This window comes from Camelus ferus, chromosome 19, assembly GCF_009834535.1.
Source record: "Camelus ferus isolate YT-003-E chromosome 19, BCGSAC_Cfer_1.0, whole genome shotgun sequence".
NCBI classification, from domain to species: domain Eukaryota; kingdom Metazoa; phylum Chordata; class Mammalia; order Artiodactyla; family Camelidae; genus Camelus; species Camelus ferus.
Window position 1 is genome coordinate 43,087,873 of NC_045714.1, and position 25,248 is coordinate 43,113,120.

At 48.9% G+C, this 25,248-nt stretch overlaps 1 protein-coding gene across 1 annotated transcript in view; it reads right to left on the reverse strand.

Annotated features, from left to right (window-relative positions):
- LOC102512389 (protein tyrosine phosphatase receptor type T) overlaps window positions 1-25,248 on the reverse strand; it is a 338,884-nt gene that overhangs the window by 54,004 nt on the left and 259,632 nt on the right. The window contains exons 13-14 of the mRNA XM_032462324.1: window positions 16,007-16,094; window positions 3,299-3,375 (exon numbers count right to left, since the gene is read on the reverse strand). Of these exons, the coding sequence (XP_032318215.1) occupies window positions 3,299-3,375; window positions 16,007-16,094 (165 nt within the window). The remainder of the gene's footprint in view (window positions 1-3,298; window positions 3,376-16,006; window positions 16,095-25,248) is intronic.

The window sequence follows — 25,248 nt, forward strand, 5'->3', positions numbered from 1 at the left end:
GTATATAGTAGGTTCACCCTGATGTGATTCCCCTGTCCTCCAAACTGCATGGATAACACGGTGCCTGAAGGTGCTTGTGCTTGGTGCCTTCCTGTCCCTCCATTTACTCTGTTGCCTTCTGGGCTCCGCTCAGTGCCCGCGGGAGGCTCACCTGCATGGACTACAGCCTGGGCCCTGTGTCCTCTGGCTGCTGGTTGGGTTTGGTCAACGGGGAGCAGCGGCAGGAGCTCAGAGGCCAAGGGGAGGTTGGAGTGCATGTTCTTTTAGGTCTCTCCCTGTCTGGTGGCCACGGGTTGGTTTTGACTCTCCATCACAGGCTCCTCACAGGCGGCCCTCTCCTTGCAGTGCCCTCCCCCTCCCTAAGCCTGGAGCTCCCTGCTGGCTCCAGCCTGGGGCTACTGCACCCCTACCTCCTTGTTGTTAGTTTCCCTTAATCCTGTTCCTACCCTTATTAAACTCCCTCTGAGTGAGCCTCTGTTTCCCAGTAGAACAACCAGATACTTTACATCAGTTGTCACATCCTTGTGGTGTGGCATTCTCCCGTTTTACAGACATCAGAACGAGCACATAATTTACCTGAGATCATAAAGCTAGTGCCGTCCGGCCCGTCTGCACGACCTTCTTCTTAGAGAGAGGGGGAGAAGGCTGCGGTGTGTCCTGGGTGGGCAGAGAACTAGATTCTAGCTGTATGATCCTGAGCAAAGTCTCGGACAAGCTTTGCAATCTCTTTAAACCTCAGCTTCCCTATCTGGAAAATGGGGGTGGTTACCTACCCTGGAGGGCTATAGGGGGGTATCGATAAACAGATTCATCTGAAACCACCCATCAAAGGCCCAAGAGTGACTCAGTCAGAGCCACTGGCTGTTGTCATTGCTTTACTGTTGTTACTAACACCAGAAAGCCAGCAGGGCACAGTGTGGCAGGCCCCGCTGACTCAGACTCCTGCTCCCTCCTCTTTACATCCTAGCAGTGTGATCCGGGAGAATTTACCTAACCTTGAGAGCCCCAGGTTACTCATCTGGAAATGGGCAGTCATTGGCATTTACTTTGTGAGTTGTGGTACTAGTTAAGGTAATGCTGGTACACTAGAGGCGATCCATAATTCTTAGGCTCTATGGGTCCTTCTTGCCTGGCTGACTTTCACTCATTGGCTAAGGCATGCACCATGTCACCTCCTCCAGGAAGGCTTCACTGAGCACCCCATTCCCACCTCAAGGCTTTGATTTTCCTTTATGTTCCCATAGCCCCTGCTCTTCGAGGGTCTCTTTTCTTATCTGACTCCCCTACCAGACCTGAGTCCCTTTTAAGGTCTGTGTTTCCAGCACACTGTGGCGGAGCTGCTCAGTGTCTGGGAAATGAGCACCAGATGCATGAGGGAAAGGGTGAAGGTGTGATGGGTGAAGGATTCGAGTGCTTTCTCCAGGCTGGAACTAGGCTGCTCAGAGCTGGCCATCTCCTTGTGGACTTTACTGGAAGGGCCCTGGTGACCGAGGCTGTGTCTATTTTGACCCCCACTGAAGACTCCTCCAAGTTCCTGACCACATGTAGGTTGTCAGCCAGGGTCCAGGGAACTAGAAACCACTCTAGATGTTTCAGACAGGAGGGAATTCAGGATAGGCGGTTGGTTATACAGGTGATGGAGGAGCTGAGATGCGAAACAGGGAACGGTGGGGCCACCCAGAGATCAGCAACAGCAGGGGGCTGCAGTCACCCCTAGACCCAGTGGATAATGGGAGACAATGAAGCTGCCAGAGTCCCAGAGCTGGGGCCACCTTGTCGAGGCTGGAACTCCGGTGGTCCTGCCTGATGGAAGCCAGAGTCACAGACAGGATGTAGCCACTGCTGGGGCTGCCATCCCAGGAAACAAGAGAGGAGGAGAAACACAATGGCTCCTCCCTTCCTTTCACCTTCCAACCTCCCATCACACCTTCCTTGAAGGGGTCAGCTTGCTCTCCTCCCTGCGTTCCATCCCCCGCCCCAAATCATACCAGCAACACAAGACAGAATGGGGAAGGACAAGGGATAAGGAATGGATCTGAGGGCAAACAGGCAAATGCCTAACACAAGGCCCAATAAATATTTGTTGAATCGATGAGTCATCTGGCTCAGCCTAGATTAGAGGGAATTCAAAAGCATGCCACAGTATCTTACCGCTTGTCTATAAAAACGCTTAGAGGTCAAGTGGACCAAGGCAGATCTCTGAGCCTTCCGTCAAGGTCCTTGGGCTCTGAGCTGAGGTCCTGCAGAGCCTGGCTTGCACGGGCCGTGCTGGGACAGCTCTTTGGTCCCAGCGGCCATGCTCCACTTGTGCACATGCTCTCACTTCCATGTACAGCCATTCTCGGCTCCTGGCGTATTTAGTCCCTTCCTCCTGTGTTCTCTGGAACACCATAGCAGCCCCTTTCCTAATTGGGGGTCTTAATCCTTCTCTCTCCTCTTTCTTACCATTGGTAATAGATAAACCATCCCAAAGCTCAGCTCTGAACCGTTCGCCTCCTTGATCAAAACTTTTAATAGCTTTCTCTTGCCTGCAAAATAAAGCCTGACTTCCTACTTTTGATCAAAACTATCAGTGATCCAGCTCCAACCTCATTTTCCACTATTCCCATTACAGAGGCTCTGCTCCCCTCAAACTGAGCAGCTCGGCACCCCGTGCTGCATCTCGGCTTGTGCTGTTCTTTGGCCAGAGGCTCGTCTTCCTCCTCTTTGATTTTAAATTCTACCTGCGCTTGAAGTTTTGCTCCACATCACACTTTGCATTCCTGATGGAAGAGTGACTTCCCCCCACCGCGCTCTGAATCCCTGGAGCATTTTATCTGAACTTATGACACTCACCACTTTCTAGTTTGCCCTGGAATTATTGATGTGTGTGGCTTATCTTCCTGCTAAGGTTATAGAGGGTAGAGACCGTGGCAGTTTTAGCATTATGGTTCCCATAGCACCTAACATACAGGAGGAACTCTCAAGTTTTTGTTGCATAAATTGGCCGTACCTTCAAAGGAATGAATGAATGGATAAACAGACACACACACAAATGAATCAATGGGTGAATGAATAAGACTGACAGTCCAGGGGTCCTGCAGAGCAGGCTACCCCAGCCAGCCTGAAAGAGGATGCAGCTTTAGATGGGTAATCAACTTGGGTTAGAACTAATTACACAAATCAGGCAAGAGCCAGACTCCCTGGATGTGTTCTGGGAGCGCCACTTTCCAGGGGAGCAAACTGGGACAGGCCCAGACCTTGAGCCAGCCGCAGCCAACCCCGGAGCCCTGCATCCCAGCCCCACAGAGACCCTTACATCAATGTAGTTGGCGTTGATGTAGTCGGAGTGTGGGTCTCCATCCAGCACCAGCAGCCTCACTCGAGAATGGTCATCTGCAGCAAGAGAGCAGAAAACAAGGGGCTGGGTGATAAGAGGCTTGTGGGTGAGGAGCCGGCCCTGCCCTGCTTCCGAGCTACCACTTCTCAGTCGCTGCAAACCGGGCACCATGCTACTGACACACACGCTCTCTTGTTCAACTCCTACCACCCCCCTCAGGTTTTATCACCATTTACAGATGAGGAAGCTGAGGTTCCGGGAGATCACTATGCTTCAAAAAGGACCTGTCTACGTCTCTTCTCTTTTTCCCTCCTGACCTTCGGATTTTTATGCTGTCATTACCTACCAGGGAGAGTCATCTACTTCTTTACATAGCAGTGATTTTGTCATTAAAATGGGGATAGAAATACCTTCTCCAGAGGACAATGCAGGAGAGACCACATGGAAACACCCAGGGAAATGAGAAGTGTTGGATCAGAATTAATATGCTCTATTTTCATGCCTGCTTAAAACCAGCAAATTTACCTATTTTCCACGTGTGCACATACTGCTTTCCTTTTTCCTCTTGGAGTACTGTTGCAAATAGATTGTTGGCTACATGTTGTTATCAATACTATCATTCAAGTGAAGCTGACTAAATTATTATAAAAGAGGTCATCAATAGCTAAAAATCGTATCACGGAGAATACCACTCCAAACACAATCTAGGCATAAACAAGATTTGCAGGCTTTAGTCAATGGCACGCTTGCTTCAAATAACACCAAATAAAAACCATTACAAAAAGAAAAACCACCTAGTACAGCTGAAGGATCAGGCTAATCCTTTACAATTAATTAAAGTGAGCTCTGACACGCTAACAGACACACGCAAACAGAACACCCAGGTTGGCACTGGTGTGGGGAAGGGCTCAGCTGGCTGTTACCGCATGTCACTGCATCCACTGGCCAGTCCACTTTATTCTAGGGCAGGACTGGAGAACTCTGGGTATCCCTGAGGGTCTATGGGGACCAAGGCAGTTGGGTCAGCTCATCCTGTTAACACATCCAGAATTTGGCAGTTTATAAGCACCTCGACTACTACTAGCTGGAATCCCCCAAGAACAGGGACATCATCTGTCTTGTTCCCTGTTCCATCGTCTGCACCCACATGAGGCAGGTGCTCAGTAAGCACTCTGTGAATATAGGAATGCATTATCTCATTGGACTCTCACAGTGATCCTGGGAGAGAAGCAGGTTGGGTGCTGTTAACCTTGGTTACAAATGAGGACACTGAGGCTCCCAAGGACTGACTGGCCACATGGCCAGGGGATGGTGGAGCCTGGCAGAGTGGGGTTCTCTTAACTCTGATCAGATACTCCTGATTCCCAAGAGGGGTCTTTTTTAAGCAGGATACTAGAAAGCACTTCAAGGGTACACAGCAGAGGGAATTAATGACAGAGAAGTGCTTACCTGGGTGGTGGAAGAGCTGAGAGGCCAAATAGAGGAGGGTGAAGTAACTCTACAGAGATAAACACCAACAAGAAGACACTGCCTCCCCAGGGACCATGGGAGAGAGGGAGGAAGCGAGGGTATCAGAGCTCAGGAGTGGGGGCCACCTGTGGAAACTGGTGCTGCAGTGGGCCTCTCTGGTGGGAGCTGGGGGAAGGAAGAGTCTCCCTCACTGCTAAAGAAGTGCGTGATCAATCAGGACAGAGGGGCAGAAATACCCTGGCTTCTTTTCTCCTGCCTTCCGATCCCCTACCAATGCATATTATTGGCCAAACCCAGCCAGAAGCCAGCTGACAAGAGAGACTGAGAAGTGCAACCTGCAGGGGTCAGTTCCCTATGGCGGAAGGTGGAGCAGGAGAAGGCAAGGAATGGGTCCAAGGATGGACAGGAAACTGCCCCATATCCATTAATTACTGAACCAAGTAATTAATTCAAACTACCCACTGAGCCAGGCACTGTGTTAGATTCTGAGTTATGCTGGATGCCACTTTTCTTACTCCCCGTGGGGAAGAGTTCAGTGGAGGCAACCAGAAGGAGTAGGTGGAATGTCTAAGTCAGCCCTTCTGGTGGGTGGGTGCTGGGGTGTGAGGTGGGGAAGGAGTCTGAAGCTAATCTTCATGGAATTCATGGTAGACACCAGAGGCTTTACATCACCTCACTCCATCCCTTATTCCTCCAAAGAGCTCTGTAGATCATTATAATCATACCATGATGATGTAGTATTTTTATTCTTCCCATTTCACAGATGAAGATCCTGGGGCTCTGAGAGGTTAAGCAAGTTTCCAAGGTCACTCAGCCTGCAAGCGACAGAGCTGGGATTCTATCCCAGGACAATGTGACCCTGATTCCCCCGCTCCATTCACGTGATGTGCTGTCCTTGGACTTCTAGCATCTCCCAAGCACTACTCCTGGAGTCTGTGCAAATAGCTGGTCCCCAGCTCCTGCAGTCTTCTAGCCCCAGACAGTGGAACTTTCTGGGGGACGTCCACCAAGCAGGCATGCACGCAAGGCCTCGCATCTGACTCTGAGCTGCTCAGACTCGTCAGCCTTGTTACCAGCAGGTTACAAAAACTGTAAGCCGCAAAAAAGTGAAAGTGCATAATGTGTTTTCACTCATTGGTCTCACTAATAACTTATTGATTCAAAAATTTCTTTTATTTATTGTTATGCTTGCCCCTGGGGTCTCTAGCATCAGAAACAGAGGTACTGGCTTAAAATGTTGAAAGGGAATTCCTTTAATAAAAAATGAAATTTAAAATCTGAAAGCAAACATGATTAACTAAGGAAACAAAAAGAAACAAACTTATTTATTTTAGTTAAGTATTCTTAAAGATGAGAGGTGCCTCTTACCATCAGATAATGGCCTCTGCCAGCATCACCCCTTCATCCGTTCATTAAGAACACATGCCCTGAGCACCTACTGTGTACAGGCTTGTTGAAGGGACGAAGCAGGTGTTCTTAAAGTGCTCAGAAGGCTTGTCAGCATAGTGAGGGAGGCAGACTGTACACAGAAGTGGAATTTCAAGGTCTAGACAGTGGGGAATAGAGGGCTTCGTGACGTGATATGTGAATGAGGAATTGACCACTGGACAGAGAGGAAGGGTCTTTCCATCAGAGAGAACAGCAGAAGTGACAGCATAGATCTTAGGAGAGCAAAGACCCTGGAGGAGCTGCAAACAGTTTCCCATCTTGTGCACATGGAGTGGGAGGGGACCAGCAGCGGGAGAAGAGGCAGAGGAGACGGCGGGGGTTAGATCGTAGAAGACGTTCTATGCTCTGTTCAGGCACTTAGATGCAAGTCACCATGATGGGATCTGCAGGGCATCCCAGTAGAGACTATTCCCTGAGACTGCGAGAGGTACTTTAGTACAAAATGCTCAAGAGTTATTCCCATATGGGATAACCTGCGGCAAGTAGGATATTCTGGTGATGTGAGGTCTGAAGCTATAGGTCAGATCTGGGTTCGACGCTTAGCTCCATCACTTAGCAAGTCAACTGATCTCTCTTAGCCTTGGGTTCCTTAGCAAAATGCTGTATAGCTCAGTACTACATAGTTCACAAAATGTTGGGAGGATTAAACGAGAAAACGTAGGCATGAAAGGGGTGAGGACATTAAGAGAATGAAAAGACAAGCCACAGACTGGGAGAAAGTATTTGAAAACCACATATCTGATAAAGGACTTGGTATGCACAGTATATAAAGAACTCTGAAAATGCAACAATAAGAGAACAATCCAATTAAAAAAATGGGCAAAAGATCTGAACAGACACCTCACCAAAAAAGATACACAGATGGCAAATAAGCATATGAAAAGATGTTCAATATCATATGTCATTAGGGAGCTGCAAATTAAAACAAGAAGAAGACACCACTACACATCAAATAGAACGGCCAAAATCCGGAACACTGACAAGACCAAATGCTGGCAAGTATGTGGAGCAACAGGAATCCTCATTCATTGCTGATGGGAAAGCCAAATGGTCCAGCCACTTTGGAAGACAATCTGGCAATTTCTTCCAAAATGAAACATCCTTTTATCATATGATCCAGCAATTGCTGTCTCTGGTATTTACCCAAATGAGTTGAAATTTATGTCCACAAAAAAACCTACACATGAATGTTCATAGCAACTCTACTAACAATTGCCAAAACTTAAAAAGAACCAAGACGTTCTTCAACAGGTGAATGGATAAACAAGTTGTGGTACATCCATAAAATGGAATATTCTTTGGGAATATAAAGAAATGAGTTCTCAAGCCATGAAAAGGCATGGAGGAAACATGAATGCATACTGCTAAGTGAAAAAAAGGCAGTCTGAAAGACTTCATAGTGTATGATTCCAACCCTGTGGCATTGTAGAAAAGGCAAAATTGTGGAGGCAGGAAAAAGATCAGTGGCTGCCGAGCATGCGGAGCGGGAGGGATGAAGAGGGGGAGCAGCAAGGGAGTTTAGGGCAGTGAAACTTCCACAGGACACTGTAACGGTGCATACATGTCATTAAAAAATCCTCCAGAACTGCACAACACTGAGTGGATGCCAATGTGGACTTCAGCTAACACTAATGGAGCAGCACCGGCCTATCCGTTGTAATAAACGTATCACGCTGAAGCAAGACGTTAACTAATAGGGGAACTGAATGTGAGTAGGGGTCTACGGGAACTCTCTGGACATTCCGCTCAATGTTTCTGAACCTAAAACTACTCTTTAAAAAAAGTGTGAGGACAGTGCCTGGTATGCAGCAGGTGCTTAATAAATGGTGGCTCTGGGCTGGATGTGAGGCAGGCAGTGAGCTGAGGGCTGAGACGGTTGGAAACTTAGTGCTTCCCATTTGCCCTTCTGTGCAAAATGTAAATCCATCCTTCTGCAGAGGCAAAGATCTATTGTGCGTATTCAACGAAGGGCAGAATTCAGGCTACAGGTCCACCAGAATATTATTCTGTGTCCTCCTCTTCTTCTACCTTTATATAATTAGAAGGATAAAGAATTGTGTTTATCCACATGCACATGGAGAGAGACGGGGCAGCGGGCGATGTGAAGGAGTTTATACAAAGTAATTTACAAGCAGCCTGGCACGCTCATTATGCTCTATCTACATTTTGCAAGCTTGAGAAACAGCTAATCCTTTACTCTCTGTTTGATATTCAAGACAGGGCGGGGAGTCACACAGAGGAGATGCAAACTCCTCTGAGGTGAGGTAAGAGGAAGGCGCAGGAGCCTGGCTCCACCTGGCTCTCAGCTGAGGAGGGAGAGGGGCAGACATTGGCTTGGGGGGAGGAGAGGACTAGTGGCCACAGGCAGAGGGGAGACAAAACTGCAAAGACGTGCAGACCCAGAGAACGCCCCCGAACACAAGTCTAGGGGAACAGAAGCATTGTCCCTCTGGAATCCGTTCCTTGTAGTTTCAGGACAAAGCCCAGTGGTATGTTGGTAAAAGCTCTCCGGAAGAAAAAGGGCCCTGATCTGTAACATCTGCTGATCCCTGTGATATAAATACTTCCGCCATGGCTGATTTCACACTACCAACATGGCATCAAGGAGCCCACAAAATTCCTGAAAATTTAACCATCAGCTCTTGCAGGCTGGTAGGAATCAGCCTCGGGACACCACTGACAGACAACAAGGCCTGACCAGACCCCACAATGCTTCACATTTTCTGAGTGTGTGGCACCTAGCAGGGGTTCAATAAATGAGTTCATATTTGTGTCCGAAAGGCTGAGAACCAGAAAAGGGCAGGGCCCCTTGCTTTTAGCCATACAATTGATTTTATAACCTGGTTTGGGACCCAAGGCTCTTTCCTCTGCACAAGGGTCGCATAGTGTGCTTGGATCCTGTGCTCAAATTCTTCCTCTTCCCACCGCTGACCTCTTACCCCATCTGCAGATCCAGCCTGTGCTGTCCCAAGATTGGCAGCTAACTGCTGCCTTTTGCAGGAGAGTGGTAAGGGGTTGGGTAGGCTCTGAAGGCAGACCTGAGGTCTGTCACCTGGGGCAACTGACTTAGCTTCCCGAGCCTCAATTTACCCAACTATAACATCAAAACTCTATCTACCTTTGCAGACTTGTTGCAAGGATTAAAAGTGGTAAGATATGAAAGCACCTAGTGTAGAGTAAGAAATCAATGCAAAAATGTAAATTCAGTTTTATTGTTATTCTAGACTAGTGGTTTTCAAAGTGTAGTCCCTTGGCCAATAGCTTCAATGACATCTGGGAACGTGTTAGAAATGCAATCACTTGAGTCCTTGCCCAGACCTGCTGAATCAGACACTCTGAAGCGAGGCCCAACAATCTGTATTTCAACAAGCCCTCTGGGAGATTCTGACATGCAGACTCAAGTTCGAATGTACAGACCGATGTTCAGTTATTCAGCATAGAGGTGCTTGGGCTAGTCACTTCACTTTGCCTTGGGAAAGATCAAAAGATCTTACTGGAATTGGGCCATGAGACTAGAGACCCACCTGTGTCTGGTGTTAGGCACAGAAATTTATCTTTGTGGAGTGCGTAAGATGTTCCAGGCACTATTCTATGGGTGCGATGCCATTTAATTCTCATAGTAACCCATTTTATGGATGAGAAAATCAGGGCTCTAAGAAGTTTTACAACTTAGGGGAAGGTGTCAGGTTGAGAGCTTCCTTATAGGGTGGCAGGGTCCTATCCCTCTTGGAATCCCAAGCCCCACTGCCTCCACACGCCTTGCATGCCAGTTCTGACTCGGACACTGTCCCATCCCATTGTGTCCTCCAGTCCCCGGCCAGAGGAGAGGGCTCAGTTTCCTCCCATGCACAGCTCTAATCTCAGAACAAACCACAATTTCTCCTCCCTTCCGTCATCATCAAAGGTAATCCAATAAGTCAGTCTTCTCCAGTCACATCCACTTAAAGAGAGAATCACCTCGGAGAGGTGGGGCTGGGAAGAGACTATGATTTGGATACAGGGATGTTCTTTCTTCCTGTCTTCTGGGCAGGGTAAAGAAAAGGAGCAATTTTTCAGAGAAAAGAGATTTGACTCATTACAATGAATTGTGGAGCTGAAAAATCATTTCCTAGAAGTATTGGAAATGTTAATGCCATCATCTTGTGCGAGTGGAGAGGGAGGAGGCAGGTAATTCTGCCGAGACTGCCTGGGCATCCCATTGAAGCTAAAGGTCTGCACATTCAATCTTGATTGAATTAGCATTATCAAGCGAGGGTGGCCCGGGTATGACAGGGAAACAGCCCGACATTCTGTGCACCTCCTTGTTCTGCCAGTTCCATGCTCCTTTCTGCAGGGCCCTGTGAGGAGCTGCTCCAGGAGACGAAAGCTTTGGGGTCGGAGAGGGGGCTTAAACAGAGCGGCAGAGTGCTGAGAGAAAGTTAGAGGGGCAGTGGCCCATATGATGTGGAATGTATGGATTCATCCTAAGCAGGCCGTCCAGCCCACGGCCCACTAAGGGGACCTTCTGAGGAAGGAGGGAGGGTTCTTATTTGGCTGCCTCCAGGGGTAGACACTGCGACCAGAACTTACTGTAGGACTTGATTTGGGAGATGATCCTGGGCTTAAAAACAGATTGCTGCTCACCCCCCCCCCCACCCCTACCCCTGCCGAGAATGTGTGATTTGGTAGCTCTTGGGTGGGACCCAATAATAAGCCTTTGTAACAAGTTCCCAGGAGCTCCAGGGACCACACTTTGAGAACCACTGGACTCTGTCTACAGTCCCTGTCCTCTGGCTGTGGCTGGGTGTAGCCAAAGCAAAGCACAGGCAGCAGACTGGCTGAGGTGGGAGGGTGCCATCGAGGTGCTTATTCCTGCAGCTCCCTCTGTTGGGGCCACCGCGGGCTGGCTGCAGTGCCACTAAAGGTCACACCTCCAGGCAGGCCATCTTTCTCCGGAGTCCTGGGAACCTCTTCTAACTGAATCTTCTGCAACCCGAGTGTAGCACGTAGCCCCAGGGGACCGCACTATTCCCTACAGTCTCCCTACACCCAGCTCACATCTTTGAAAAAAAAAAAATCACTTGATTAAATGATCCTCAAATCACCCTATTTGAAAGCCCCGTCTGTTTCCTGCTGGGACTCTGACAGATTCCAGAAGGGGAGCCTCATTTGATAAAATCTGCCACCCCTGAGATCACTTCCTCTCCTTGGAGTAAATTCCTTCCAGGAAGCACCCTCTCGAACTTCCACGTGGGGGATGCTCGGGTAGTCCTGAGATTGCCCCTTGTCCACAGTCCACGCCCCAGAGCTACTTAAAAGTAAAGAACTCTTTGTTCTGTCCCCCCCATTCATTTCCTTCCCTTTCACTTCCTTCCATTTCTGCTCCCTGGAAACCCCGCCATCCCTATTACTAAATTCTAAACAGAATCATTTGGAAGAAAGAGCTTATTGAGCCAAGGTTTCTCTTCCATTGTTTCCTTTGCAGGCAGTGCCCTCCCTCCTCCTCTTCCCTTTAATCTTCTCTGTTCTCCCTGGCCTGGGCCTTTGTCCTCCACTCTGGCCTCCAGTGCTCTGGGTTCCTTAAGATGCTAATCACACCCGGTTTTCTTCTTGTGCCAAGAATATTTCTATTTATCAAGCCAGGGCAGACTTTGCCTCTGGGAGGGACACACACACGGGCAGGGACACTTTCCCTTCCTGGGGCTGTTTCTCTTTTCCTTTTTTCATTTCAATTCCAGGACTTTTTTCTTCCTTTCTTGGTTCCCCTCCATGTCTTGTACCTCTTTTGGATGCACTGGTTTCCTTGGCACTGTCCCCTCTCAGTACTGAGAGCAGACCGGGCTGGCGGCAGAATTACTGACCTTTCAATTAGAAAGGAGATTTTGGCTTCTTTAAACCCATCAAGGTGGTGTCATCAGGTGTCTGAATTCCCTCTGCTTCTGTTTGGGTTTCCCCAGAGGATGAGGATCCCAGCACAAGCAGTTTATAGAGGAAGAGAAGGGGACAACAGGAGGAGAGTAGGGGGTTGGGGGAGACAGCCAAGAGAAGGCAGCCCAGAAAGGGTGCGTTTCCAAGTCCATTATCACCATGGAAGCTGCAGCCTACCCCCCCATGGGAACTCTGGAGAAAGGTATAGAGGTGGGGGTGAGGTGCTGGGTTACTTCATGGTCCAAGAGAGACTGGAGCATCCTGCCCCCGCTTTGGAGACAGTCCTCAGGCAAAGAGATGCAGATGGGGCAAGACTTGGGTGAAACCAGTGAGGCGCAGGGCACACACTTTAAGGAATTGCTTGCTCTCAGAGTCAGGCAGGCGCAGGGTCCACAGCTGACAGTGAGCAGCCCCTTGGACAGTGCACTCGGGGCATGTTGCCCACCTCACTCTAGTCTCGGCCCCAGATGCCAGCAGCTGTTACCGCACGAGGAGGCGGTGGGGCCATGGGGTGGAGGTAGGACACCGACAGCAGCTTCTTCCCCTCTGTAATGAAGTCTAATCCCCTTCACTGTTCTTCCTGCCACCCGGAATCCTGCCTTCTCAGACGTGGCTTCCAGAGGGGATAAGAGTGTCCCTTCTCCCCTCGCGTCCCAGCTCCACCCTCGTCATTCAGGCTCAGTGTTCCTTCCTTACTGGAATATCACTGTACCTAGTGTCATCATGATCCAGCCTTCATCCATCCGTCCTTTCTGGGTGCTCTCTATTTTGGGGGAGAAACTCACAGCTCCAGTCCTTCAGGGTCTTACAGAGAGTCTGTGCTTTCCAACACGTAGTCCAGTTTACGGAGCACCAGCCATGTGCCAGGTGCGGGGACATGGAGCGCAAGAGAGTCTGGGCCCTGTCACAGGGCATCTGTCCTGGTCAGGAGGTCAGGCAGCCAACAGATAGTCACCCACGTGCCTCTCAAGTCACAACAATGACGAGAACTAAGGAGAAGACATGCACTGTGCTCTCGGAGTGAACAAGGGGGTTTTGACAAGACTTGAACGGTCAGAAGAATTCTCTGAGAAGTGGTGCCTAAACTAAGACTGGAAGAATGAGTAGAACTTAGCAGAGCAAAGAGAGGAGGGAAAGGCACATTGATAGAGAGACGGGAATGTGCAAAGGCCCTGTGTCATGGATGAGCATGGGAAGTTCAAGGTCCTGAATAAGGGCCACTGGGGCTTCACGGAGAGGACACAGTGTGAAGTGAGACTGGAGAGGTGGCTGAGGGCCTCTGGATAAGAAGGGCTCAACAGTGAAGGAAGCCATTTGAAAGGCCTTCTGGAAGATGGTGACATGATTCAATTCATAGTTTGAGGAGGTCTCTGTGGCTTCTATCAGAGATCAGATAGGTTTAAGTTTGGGGGCCAGATTAGATGTGGAACAACCAGGAAGGGCAGAGGCCAGGGGAGATCTGATGATGGCTTGGGCAAGGGGACTGAGCACAGAGGGTTTGCAGCGGGAGGTCCGGCAAGATAGAGTTTGGACTCTCATCCTTGGCCCCTCAGGCTTTGGACCAGACACCTGGCCCAGCCCAGATACCCTTGTCTCTCAGGGAGGCAGGGTCTCTTGACTGTATTCTGTTTTTTTTTTTACTGTATTTTACTGTATTTCCTTTTTCTTTTTTTCCTATTATTATATTCTATTATAATATTTCATCATTGTACCCATTTTACAGAGAGAAGACTAAGGTTTAGACAGGTCACACGTGGTCTTACAGCCAATAATTTAGTGGACCCCATCTGAATTCACCACCCTATGGGGGAACAGACAAGGGACCAGATATTTCAGGGTGAGGTACCATACCACCACGGCACACGTGCTGCTGGAGCAGAGGATGGTGAGAGCGAGCAGAACTTGTGTCCAGAATGTGGGCTCCCTGGTAGCCGAGACTGAGTGTCCCAGTGCCTGGCACAGGGCCCATGCATCCTAGGTCTTAACACACATTTCCTGATTGTTTGAACATCTCTTGCCAACACTTCACTTGCAGGAAATCCCACTGTCTGCATTACTCTCTTCCAAAAGACAAATTATAAATGTTCTCTGATTAGTTCTACCATTCACAGCTGATTTCTAAATCAGCACAGGAAACAGCTAAGCTAAAACTTCTGCCTCTTTCTTCCTTATAAGCTGCCTGTATCTTACGCTTTCTTCCTCCAAGCTTTTTCTTAGGCAATGTCTAGACAAAGAAAACAAAACAAAATACTGAACTGTGCTGGAAATGATTCATTATCTAGGATTTCTTTCTTTCTTTTTGGCTGAACTGAGACCAAGGGATGCTTAATACCCAATGGGTGAGATGTCAAAAGGTCCAGGTTGGCTGCACCACGGCAGACAGAGGCTGTTGTAGACTCTGGTTCTAATCAGAATGTGTGCTCAGCATTTTGTATGAGGCAACTCTGCCCTCTCTGTATTCATGTTGCTTTGACGGCTGTGCTCACCAATATTTGGAAGTGACCGTCCTTGTGTGTGACCTGTGTGTGGTTTGCACTTCCACGGCAGTCTCTCTCTCCCTCTCCTGCCAGCACTAAATATCATGCACAGTCACAGACAAGCATTGTCACTGCCTTTGTCCCTCGCTAGGACCATTGCAGTAGTCTCCTAATTGGGTCCCTCTGCCTCCAGTCTCTCCTAATCGAATCTACCCTCCCAAAGAGCTGCCCTGGTGATTCTTCCGAAATGGACATCGGATGATGCCTCCATGCCCCAGCCTGGCTTATTCCATGTCCCCACGTGGGTATTCAGCAAATTTTACTTAAAATAAGGAGGAATGGTGGATCTACACCGCTCAGCAGCGACCCTGAGAAAGTAGCTCTAGGGCTACGAGGAACAGGCCAGGTACTGTGCTAAAGGTTTTCTGTACCTTTTTCAACCATCCTATCTCTATTCTTTTCATCATTTCAAAGGCAAGAAAACTGAAACTCAGAGAGGTCAGGTAAACTGCCCAGGACCCTGCAGCTGGGACAGAAGCCCAGGAATTCTGACTCCAGAGGGCTCTAGCTGCTCCGCCACACTGCCTTCATCAAATCACACACCTAGGGGTGCCTCTAGGAACGCTAAAGCTCACTGCTGAGCAAAAGGCAACGTCCTTCCATGCCTCCCCCAGGTCCACACAAAACATGCTTTCCTCCTGTGGGCACAGTGCCACCAAACACCTGTGCCCAGGTACGCCCTGAGCGGCAGGCACTCACCGGAGAGCCCTGCCCCCACTAGCAGTGGGGGCCGGCAGAAGTCGTGATGCGCTCAGCCCTGCCTTTTGTGTGAACAGAGTAACCTTGGGCTCCTTTGAGCCCCGAGCTGGCTGCCTCCCAAACCCTCAGACTTAGGCCAGAGTTTCTGGTTCCATCTGAGCATCAGTCCTTGCCTGGGACTCCACCTTCCTGAAATAGCATTATTCTCTCACCTAGGTATTCATGGGCAGAACCTTGCTCCCCACCCCAACTTGCTGCCAAGACAATATTTTGCACAGAGGGCCTGCTGGGAACACCCTTGAGGCTGGGGCTTCTCCCCGACCTGAGGGATTCTTGAGTGGGCAACCCCAGGCAAGACCCAGCCTTCAGAGGGTTCCTGCATCTACACCACCTGGACCCAGGTCTCTGCCTACTCCCTCTGGCTGAGATCAGCCACGCACTGTCATCCGGGCCAGGTCTGTCAGGGAGGCTGAGCTAGAACTCCGAGCTTAGCAAGTGGACCCAAGGCTGGAAACATCAAGGATTATTTGGTAGCGGATTCCAGGTGACTAAGAGTGCTAGCTTCTTTCTGTCCATGTTCCCAAAGCCTGGCGCCTCCCCCCACCCCCACCAGAGGGACACTTACAGGATATGATGTTGCCGTATCGATTCTTGTTGCGGTTTTCGTCCTCTTTGGCTGTGTCCCACGAAGCTGTCTGCCCCTCCGGTAAGGCCTAAATAGAAACGACAGAGTGATCAGTCTGGCTTGAGACAGGAGCTTAATCTGAGTGTAGACAAGCCAACAGGGAAAATGAGACCCACTGTGAGGGGTGACACGGTATAAAGGCTGTGTGTTGTTGGATGGGGCCTGGGAAGAACACAGACTCGGTGCCTCCCTGACTTACTCACTTGTTCACGAGCTCAAATGTTATTGACGTCTTTTGTGTATCATGAGCTCAAATCTCCAGTAGGGGCGTCATTTGTTCATTTGTTCACTTGAAGGATATTTGAGTCCTTTCACTTGGAGAATGTGTGTTTGGTGCTATTCTAGGCACTCGGAATACAGAGAAATAGACAAAAATCCCCCTTGAGCTTCCAGTCGACTGGCCGATGCAGCAAATGAATAAGCAAACATATGTAATTTTAAATAGTGGGAAACGCTCTGAAGAAAAAAAGCAGAGTGGAGAGGGAGTGACAAGAGTTATTTTGGAATGCACAGGCTGGGAGGGCTTCTCTGAGAAGGCAACACTTAATCTAATTCCTTCATGAGGTGAAAAAGCCAGTCATGCCGAGAAAAGCAGGAAGCGTTTTCCAGGCAGAGAGAACAGTGGGTGCCAAGGTGGTGACCAAACGACCCTGTTCAAGGACGAGGGTGGGAGAAAGCGGGGACAAGAGCGTGTAGAGAGACAGGGAGAGTTCAGGGCGCATATGCACTGTGGTCATGAGCGGCGAGTCGGGCATTATTCTAGGTGTGATGGGAAAACATGAGAGGGTTTTGAGCAGGGCAGTTAGCTGATTCATTTCACATTCTATAAAGCACATTCTGGCTCATGTATGGGGAGGAAGAGGGGAGAGCAGTTAAGAAGTCATTGCAATAGTCCAGGCAAGAGATCATGGTACCTTGTACCAGGATGGTGGCAGTGGAAGTAGTGAGAAGTGATTATTTGCAGCATGTTCAGTTGAATATTGTAGGTTTTGGTCTCCCCACAGAAGCAGACTCAGAGACAAGGATTCTGGTATGAGATTTATTTGGGAGGTAATCATAAGGAGCATGGGTGGGAGAGTGGGAAGTGTCAGACAAGCCAGTGAGGTAAGCCATCAATGAACAAGGCACCACTGCACCTGGGGCTTAATCCCATAGGCCCATCTCGTGCCTCAGAGTGATCCCCCAGGAAGGAGAAGGGAGTTGTGGTGTTTACCCTCCAGTTCCCATCTGTCATTGGTTGAGGACAACTCTTAGGTAATCCCTGGCCTTCCGTCATGCTCTGCAGGCAAGGCATGCATATGTCTTTTGTCTTCAGGAAGTCCTCCAGCAAAAAGTCACAGGCGCTTCCAGAAGGAAGGGTGGGCATACACAGGGACCAGCGAGTGTAGGGGAGATGTGGGCAGGGCACAACACACCTACTGTGCACATGGACTATGGAGGACAGAGAGGGACAAAGGCTGACTCCCAGGCTGTCGGTCTGAAGAACTGAGTGGAGAGTCTTGTCTTTGACTGAGGTGGAGAAGAAGCAGATGGGGAGAAACAGGTTTAGGGGAGCAGGAGCTAAGGGTTGTGTTTTGGATACACAAAGTGCTCAGAACCATGCACAGTACTTGCTTCTTAACATGTTCAAGCAATAAGAACAACTGCATCAGGGTGAGCCAAGTTTGAGATGACTATTCAACATCCAAGCTGAGGTGCTGAGTAGGAAAGTGGACACAGAGGGTCAGAGTCAGAGCTAGAGGGAAGCAAGAAATGGGCTCATGAGTTTAAGAGAAGACAGACAAGTAAACAACCACGTGGAGTGACGGAACAGAGTTAGGACCCAAGTGTTATGGAAACATAGGGGAGGGTGCAGTCTCTTATTTCCCAGAGAAGGAAGGCGGGCACTTAAGGGAACAGGAACAGCTTCAGAACAGCTGCAGAAGCATGAAGGTCAGACCACATCTTGTCTCTGGCAGAACAGAACGGATGCCCTCCCCACAGCCCCTGCACTGCTTCTGAGACCGAATTTGCAACATCTTCAGTCTATACAGCTCCCTGCAGCCAGTGCAGGGGAGAGGAGCTTCCAGTCATCTGAATACACCAGCCTTGACGTTGCCCACCTATTCCTCACCAGGTCCATTATCCTAAGCAAGGAGGAGTCTGCAACCTGATTGGTCAGAAATTCAGCCATTCAGTGGGCAATGTTTTACAGGCAGGCAGGACCACTGTCTATTCCAAGCCCCAGACCACGTGTGATGTCCCCTTCCTTGCTTCCGGTCTCCCATGCATCTTCCAAGCCACTTTGGGTGGGTCTTCTTCTAGAGCAGGGACTTGCAAACCTTTTCTGTAATGAGCTAGTAGGCATTATGGGTTCCATAGGTCACACGGTCCCTGTTGCAGCTACTTATACCCAACTCCCCTGCTGCAGAGTGAACGCAGTCATGGGCACAGTGCAGACAATAGGGCGTGGCTGTGTTCCGGGAGAAGCAGAGGTGCTGGCCTGGATTCAGCCTGTGGCTGCAGTGTGCTGCCCTTTTTCCTAGAAGCACGACCGTGATCCTCAACCTCGCACGGTGGGTGGGGAGGCAGAATTGATGGCCATCCTGCTACCTGGCTATTCCTGATTGAACGGAGATGGGGTTGGGAGGTCCTTGCCTGGTTCTCCAACTTAGTTTTGCCCAGGGTTTTAGCTGGGGTAACAGAGTGCCTTCCCAGTTATTAACTGATCAGCACTTTGTTCTTCACGTGTTTCAGAAACCCTTAGGCTGGCACTCTGGAGGAGAAGGAAAACAGGTCCAGGCTCTGCCCTGAATCTGAGCTTGTAAAGTGCTGTGGAGACAGGGAGGCGCTTGTTCTGCAGACGGAGGGCTTGACTCTTTTTCTGCCCCCCGTCCCCTCCTTACTCCCCATTGTAACTGCCCATCACGCTGCAGCCCTCCTGCACCAGAGCAGGCCATCTGTAGGCTGCAAATGCGTCTTGCTTTTGCAGGTAACTCTCAGAACTCGGGTTCCAGCCCTTGGCCTCAAGCTCTCACCCCAGCCGGGTAGCTCTGGCTCTCTCGGCCACTGGCCAGGCCTATATATTCCTGCTTCTCTGCCGGGGTTGGGTGGGCTTGTCTCAGGGGTAGGACTGGACTTCCTGATGTTTAAGCTAATATTCTAGGGGATGGAATTTCCATCTGAAACCCTATGTAATAAAAGTCAGCTGTTCTTCTAATCATGTCCACCCCAAAGTGGTGTGAAAACAAGAATAGGAGACTCTGAATATTTTCATACTAATTTTTCCAGAAAAAAAATCTGTTGGCTACCCACTCTGCACCAGGGTCCAGGTTACAGTTAGCTTAAGGTTTTGTAACGGCTGAAGCTTTTCTGGGGAAAGCTTTAAAACTTCCAAAGCCATGGCCCTACCCTAGACTATTAATCGGAGTCTAAGGGACCCAGCCGTCAGTAGTGCTTAAGTTCCCTGGGTGATTCTAATGTGCAGCCATGATTCTTGCAAACAGTGAATTTACCTGGAGAAACACTTTCCCACAAGTCTCCTCATTGGTTTCTCGTGCTTCGGTTTTGTCCCCTCCAATCCATTCTCCTCTGTGATCAGAGAGATCTTTCTAAAGTGCGAACAGGACCCAGTTACTCCCTTTGCTGTTGGCTTCAGGGATAAATTCTAAACTCTTTAATACAAGGTCCTTAATGATTTCACCCTACATGTCCCTCCAGACTCATTCCTTGCCCTTAAACCAATATTCCAATGATTAGCCCCTAAATGCAATGCCACAGACAATTTTAGGTGTTACAAACTTCTGAGACTGACTATATATACTGTTTCCTCTGCCTGAAATTCTCTTCCACCTGAGTCTGCCTGGTAAACTCCTACATATCCTTCAAAACCCAGTCCAAGCATCTTCTCTTTTGTGAAACATTCTCCACTTACCTCCCCACTATCCCACTGCGTCCCCAGTTAGTCAGTCACTTCTATCGGTAGATAGACTCCGTCACATCTGATAATCTGAGTGTCCTGTCTTCCAACCTGGTGATGGGCTACTCCAGGTAAAAGGGTAGCATCTTATTCATGTCTGTGTCTCCAGAACCCAATACTGACTTTATATTTTATATGTGCTCAAATCACCTCTTTTGAATAAGTGAGTTGACTGATGAAAAAGATTAGTGGGTGAGGTGACCTTGGTGCACACAGAAGGCAAAGATCTTGGAATCTCAGAGGTGTAAGTGACCTTGAAAATAATGTTTGTGCTGCCTTCCACCAGTGGTCTTCTAGGCAGCTGACTGGCTGATCCATAGCTTGTGTTACCTGGATACCCTTAGACTTGGATGCCCTCCGTGACAGAGAGCTCACTACCCCATAAAGCTTCCTGCCTCACTTTTGCACAGACCCGCTGGGCAGTTTTTTGTTTACTGTGCCTCCATGTACTTCCTCTCTGCCCTGATCCGTGAGGCCCTACAGAGTAAGCACGCGCCCTCTGCACGGAGACACTGCAGAGGTTTAATGAAGGTCCCCGTCCATCCTCAGAGTCCTTAAAAGGCACAGTTTGGGAACCCTTTCAACATCCAGGCTGTGCTCTTCAGGAAGCACCAGCGTGCAGATAACCTATGAAAATTCCCAAGAAGTTGTGTTGAGTTGTGATGAGCGGCACTTCTCCGTGGGAGACCACGCCAGCCCCTGGCACAACCCTGGGAGCCTCTGTCTCCCCACTGGTGGGGGATGATGGAGAATGTGCAGGCCCAGGGCTGTGATGATGTTGACAAAGGCAGAGAGGCAAGACCTCATGGAGCCACCCAGGAGTGAGCGGTAATGACCCTCTCATTTGCAGACTTTGATCACACATCCATTTCCCTTTTTAGGGAGCCGCGATCTAATAGGGGATAATCTTATGAAGGGAAAAAAAAAAATACGAGGGGGTAAAAGTCTGAAAGGGACACTCATCTCCATCTTCAAAGTGAGCCAGCCGAGGGGCATTATTTTTACATTAGTGGCTCATTACAGTAGATTGACCAGGGAATGGTGGCAGTCATTAGGAGCTAATCACATTCTTTGAAACCAAAATTGCCATCTCATTATATTCATCCATTATCAATCTCCACTTTCCTTTCCTCATTCTCCTCTCCTTAGAGTGCTGAGCTCTATTTTTACACTCTTATCTGAGTGTGGAAATGTTTCCTACTTTTCCACAGTGTTGCTTTTCTAACGCAGTTGTGTGTGTTTATTATTTTTAGTCCTAAAAGGTACACTTGGGGATATCTGCCCCTCTGGATGTCTGAGCTGTGGTATTCATACAATCCTCGAAAGACAGATCCAAAGGGATCTTTTGAGAACATTATTGCTTCACTTTACAGACCAGCAAAGTGAGGTCCAGAAACAGGAAATGATTTGCCCAAGAATACATACTGAGGGAGCCCATCTTCCCTCCCTCCCTCCTTCCCTCTCTCTTTCCTTTCTGCTTTTTCCAAGGGACCATCTGGGTGCTAGGGCTGTGCTAGGTCCTAGAAATAATCGCAATGGATATGGCAGATAAGACCTCATGAATTTTATGTCCTAGTTGTGGGAAGGTGCACACAATAAGCAAACAAGATAATTGTTGTTTATAATGAATGCTATAAAGGCAATAAACAAGGTGCTGGGATAGACAGTGACTTGGGACAAGGGACTGGCTTAGACAGGGTGGAACGGGCAGGACTCTAGGAAAAGGTGACATTTGAGAAGGAAAAAAGCAGCCCCTGACTTCTGGGAGTGGGCCTGGCACTCACGGTTGGACCTTGGTGCTTTCCTGTTGAACATAAACAATTTCACAGAATGCCAACATCAGACAAGGCTACTCAGAGATCAGGATGGAGCAAGGCAAAAACGTGACCACTCTGTAGTTACATCCAGACACACGCAGGAACATTGTCCAAGCCCAACAGACATCCCCTGTCCTGGCTAATATGAGTGACAGCTGATCCTCGGTCACTTTCAGCTTTAGCTTCTCGCTTGTGCTCCTTCAGATAGTTAAGATTTACGAAGGTGCCCCACCTTACCACTTCCTAATGTGTCCAATCCAGAACAAAACCCAAATCCCCTAACACGGCCCACAGCCTGCGTCCTTTCTGACATCCTCTTCCTGAGATGCCCCACGGTTCCTAAACCCGGCGTGTTCATCTCCAGGTGGGCTCTGGCCTGTCTCTTGTTGACACACTTGAGCTGATAAATAAATGATGAGCAGAAGCCGGCCACTGGCAGGGGCTGGGGGAAGAATGCTCCAGGCTGACAGTGAGCGCAGAGGCTGAGATAGAGTCAGTCCGGTGTGTTCCAGAACTGGAAGGGAGGCTCTCCAGAGCTGAGAAAAGTGACACATAGTTTGGATGGGGAGGGTGTGGCGCTCAGTTGAGGTCTTATGGACCATGGCCAAGAATGTGAGTTTTATTCTCAGTTAACTAGACATTTTTTACCATGAGGAGGCTGAGCCAGTACCAGCATCACGACAAGTGACTAAGAGCACTTGCCCTTTGGGCCCTCCCTTTTTCCGTCTTGACAGGCTTCGTGGACTTTAGGATAAGATTATCATCTGGTGCCTGGCCCAGACTCACTCTTCCAATGTTGCAACCCACCCACCTATCCAACCTCTCTCCCAGCCACAGAGCTGAAGTCCCCTGGGGCCTTCCGCCTTGCTCTGCTGAGTCAGGACTGTGCAACATACCCTGGTCTCCCCTCAATACTTTAGCTTCTGTTACTTTAATTTTCTGTTTTAATTTTAACTCTGTTTCTTTAATTACTGTGAGAACTGAAAATTGCCCCTGATGCCTGTTAGGCTGGTTCCTCCTCCCATCTGGTGGTTTGGCCCTACTGAGATAGGGAAGTCCTTTCTGAAGCTTGCCATCCTTCTTTGGACATCCTTCTTTGCACCTAAGCCTCCTTGAGTTATGCCCCCAAAGAGCGAGACATCCAAACACAGAGCTTCCAAGAGCGGCTCACCTCCATGTCCTGCTCCATTTCCTCCACTTGCTCATCCACTAACCTCAGCAGATTCTGTCGGCTGCGGTGCTCTCCTCACTCCCTTTGGCTTGACTCTATCCCTGGAGATAATTGGATATGATATGCCCTGGGGTGCAGCAAAACCAGGCCCAGGGAATGCTGACCCAGGCAGTTCCCGGCTGATGCTTCAGGGCACAGCTGAGGGCCTGCTTCCTCCATGATGAGTCCAGCCTGCCAGGATTTCCCTGTGCGCCCACCCACCCCTGCACACTCCAGGTGCAGGACAGATCCCGGAGAGTCTAACCAAGGAGGAGCCATGTCACCTGGGCCTATCATTCATTCATCTTGTCAAGAAATATCTCTTGCTCACTAGCTGTGCATGTCGTTCAGGCAAAAGGCAGGGTTTTGCAAAAGGCAGATGGATTAGAGTGTGTGGATATTTTTATTGCAAATCATTTCACCCCTCCAAGTCTCAATCAACTTTTCTGAAAATGAAGTCAATAATAGACCCTTCAGGTTAGGAGTCGGTGGGGGGGGGGGCGGATTTGACTACCTGGCGGCAGCGGGGGAATGCTTTTGCTGTTGGGACTCTTAGGTATCCTGAGTGTTTTGGTGTTTATATGACTCCATGCATTTATTAAAATGCTTAGAGCTGTGCACTCTGCCCTCCAAAAATAGATTCTGCAGCATGCAAACCAAAAAGTGAAAAAAAGAATACACAAAACCCATGGAGTTCTGTAATGATTAGTGATTGTCCGAAATAATGCCTGTAGGCATCTAACACAAGGCCTGGCACATAGCAGGTGTTCAGTCTCTTCCATCCCACTCTTTCCCATGGACAAGCTGTCAAGGCCCCTTGGCTTTCCCAGAATTCCTTTGCTGCTTCCCACTGATCAGAAACATCCAGCTTATTCTCCCAAGAGCAAAGATGGGGGCTCCCTGCAATATCTCTTCTGGTTTTCCTTAGACCAAAGGGGTTCCCAGGATGTAGAACTTTTGTTTTAAAATTGGGACCATCCTGGGCACCTGGGACAAGCTGGTCACACTAGGTACAGGTAAGACATAGTATTCAGGAAGAGAGAAAGTGTTTCATGAGCTGTTGGAAGCCTAAGGTTGGGTCTCAACTGTGGCCCAGGAGTTCAGTAAACACCTATGTTTACTGAAGGCCATGGCCAGCTGGTAGATGGCAAGGGCCGCCAAGGATGGCTGTACAGGTTGTGCACAACACGAGAGCACTGCATCTTAGGGAGCACCATGCATCTGGTAGGCATGATGGATTTCTGGATATGTTAAAACATTTTCTGGAAGGTGATGAAGTCAAATATCTCGAGACAGGCACCTTTTGCTATTTCACTCTAAGGTGTGGTATGAGTTAGTGGTGGCCCTGGCAGAGGCCACACTTTCAACAAATGCTTCCTTCTCTGCTGAAAAGCACACGCCTTAGGGATTATAAATGTGGATGGAGAAGGCAGGAGAGGATGACTAATGACGTCTACTCAGAGTGGCATCAAGAGAGCAAATATTATTGCGCGCCATGTCACTAAGTAGACGGTAATTTATGAGTTCTGCTGGGGAGGCTGAGTTGAAAATCAGATGGTGGCAAGACGGGGTATTTGTCTGTGACAGGAACTTGGAACAGACAGAATAGCGGAGTGCATGTCTGCAGGTAGAGACACAGAGCGCCATTTCAGAGGCTCCATTAAAAGCTACAAGATCTCTTCTAAATGACAAATTTGAGGCCAGCCGTTCTAACTTTGGTAGGGATCTAGATTTCCTAGAGAATTCGGTAGAACACCGAGGCCTGGGCCTGTCCCACGTCAATAAGCCTGTGTCCCAGTGTTCTTTACCAACTCCCCAGGCAGTTCTGACACACGGCTCAGTTTAAGAACCACTAATTTAGGCAGGAAAGCAAATGGAAACAGCAAATTCCTGGGGAAGGCTCACCTTCAAGTTTAAGCCAGACACTCTGGGCACCTAGAGGAACAACCCACAGATGGGAGGTGTCTTTCTTTTAAGAAATACTGCCTTTTAAATTTCTGGATAGAACTATTCTCAGTCATAAAGTTTTTCACCAGCACTTAGCAACTCACTTAGGTGGCTACCTACTACCTAAATTTCTGTTATGCAAGTACGTGTTGTCGTAAGCCCATGAGCTTCCTTTAAAGTAGAGCATTTTCTTTATCTTTTTAACTATCTCCAGTCCCTCACACAACGTAAGGTACACAGTAGGTACTCA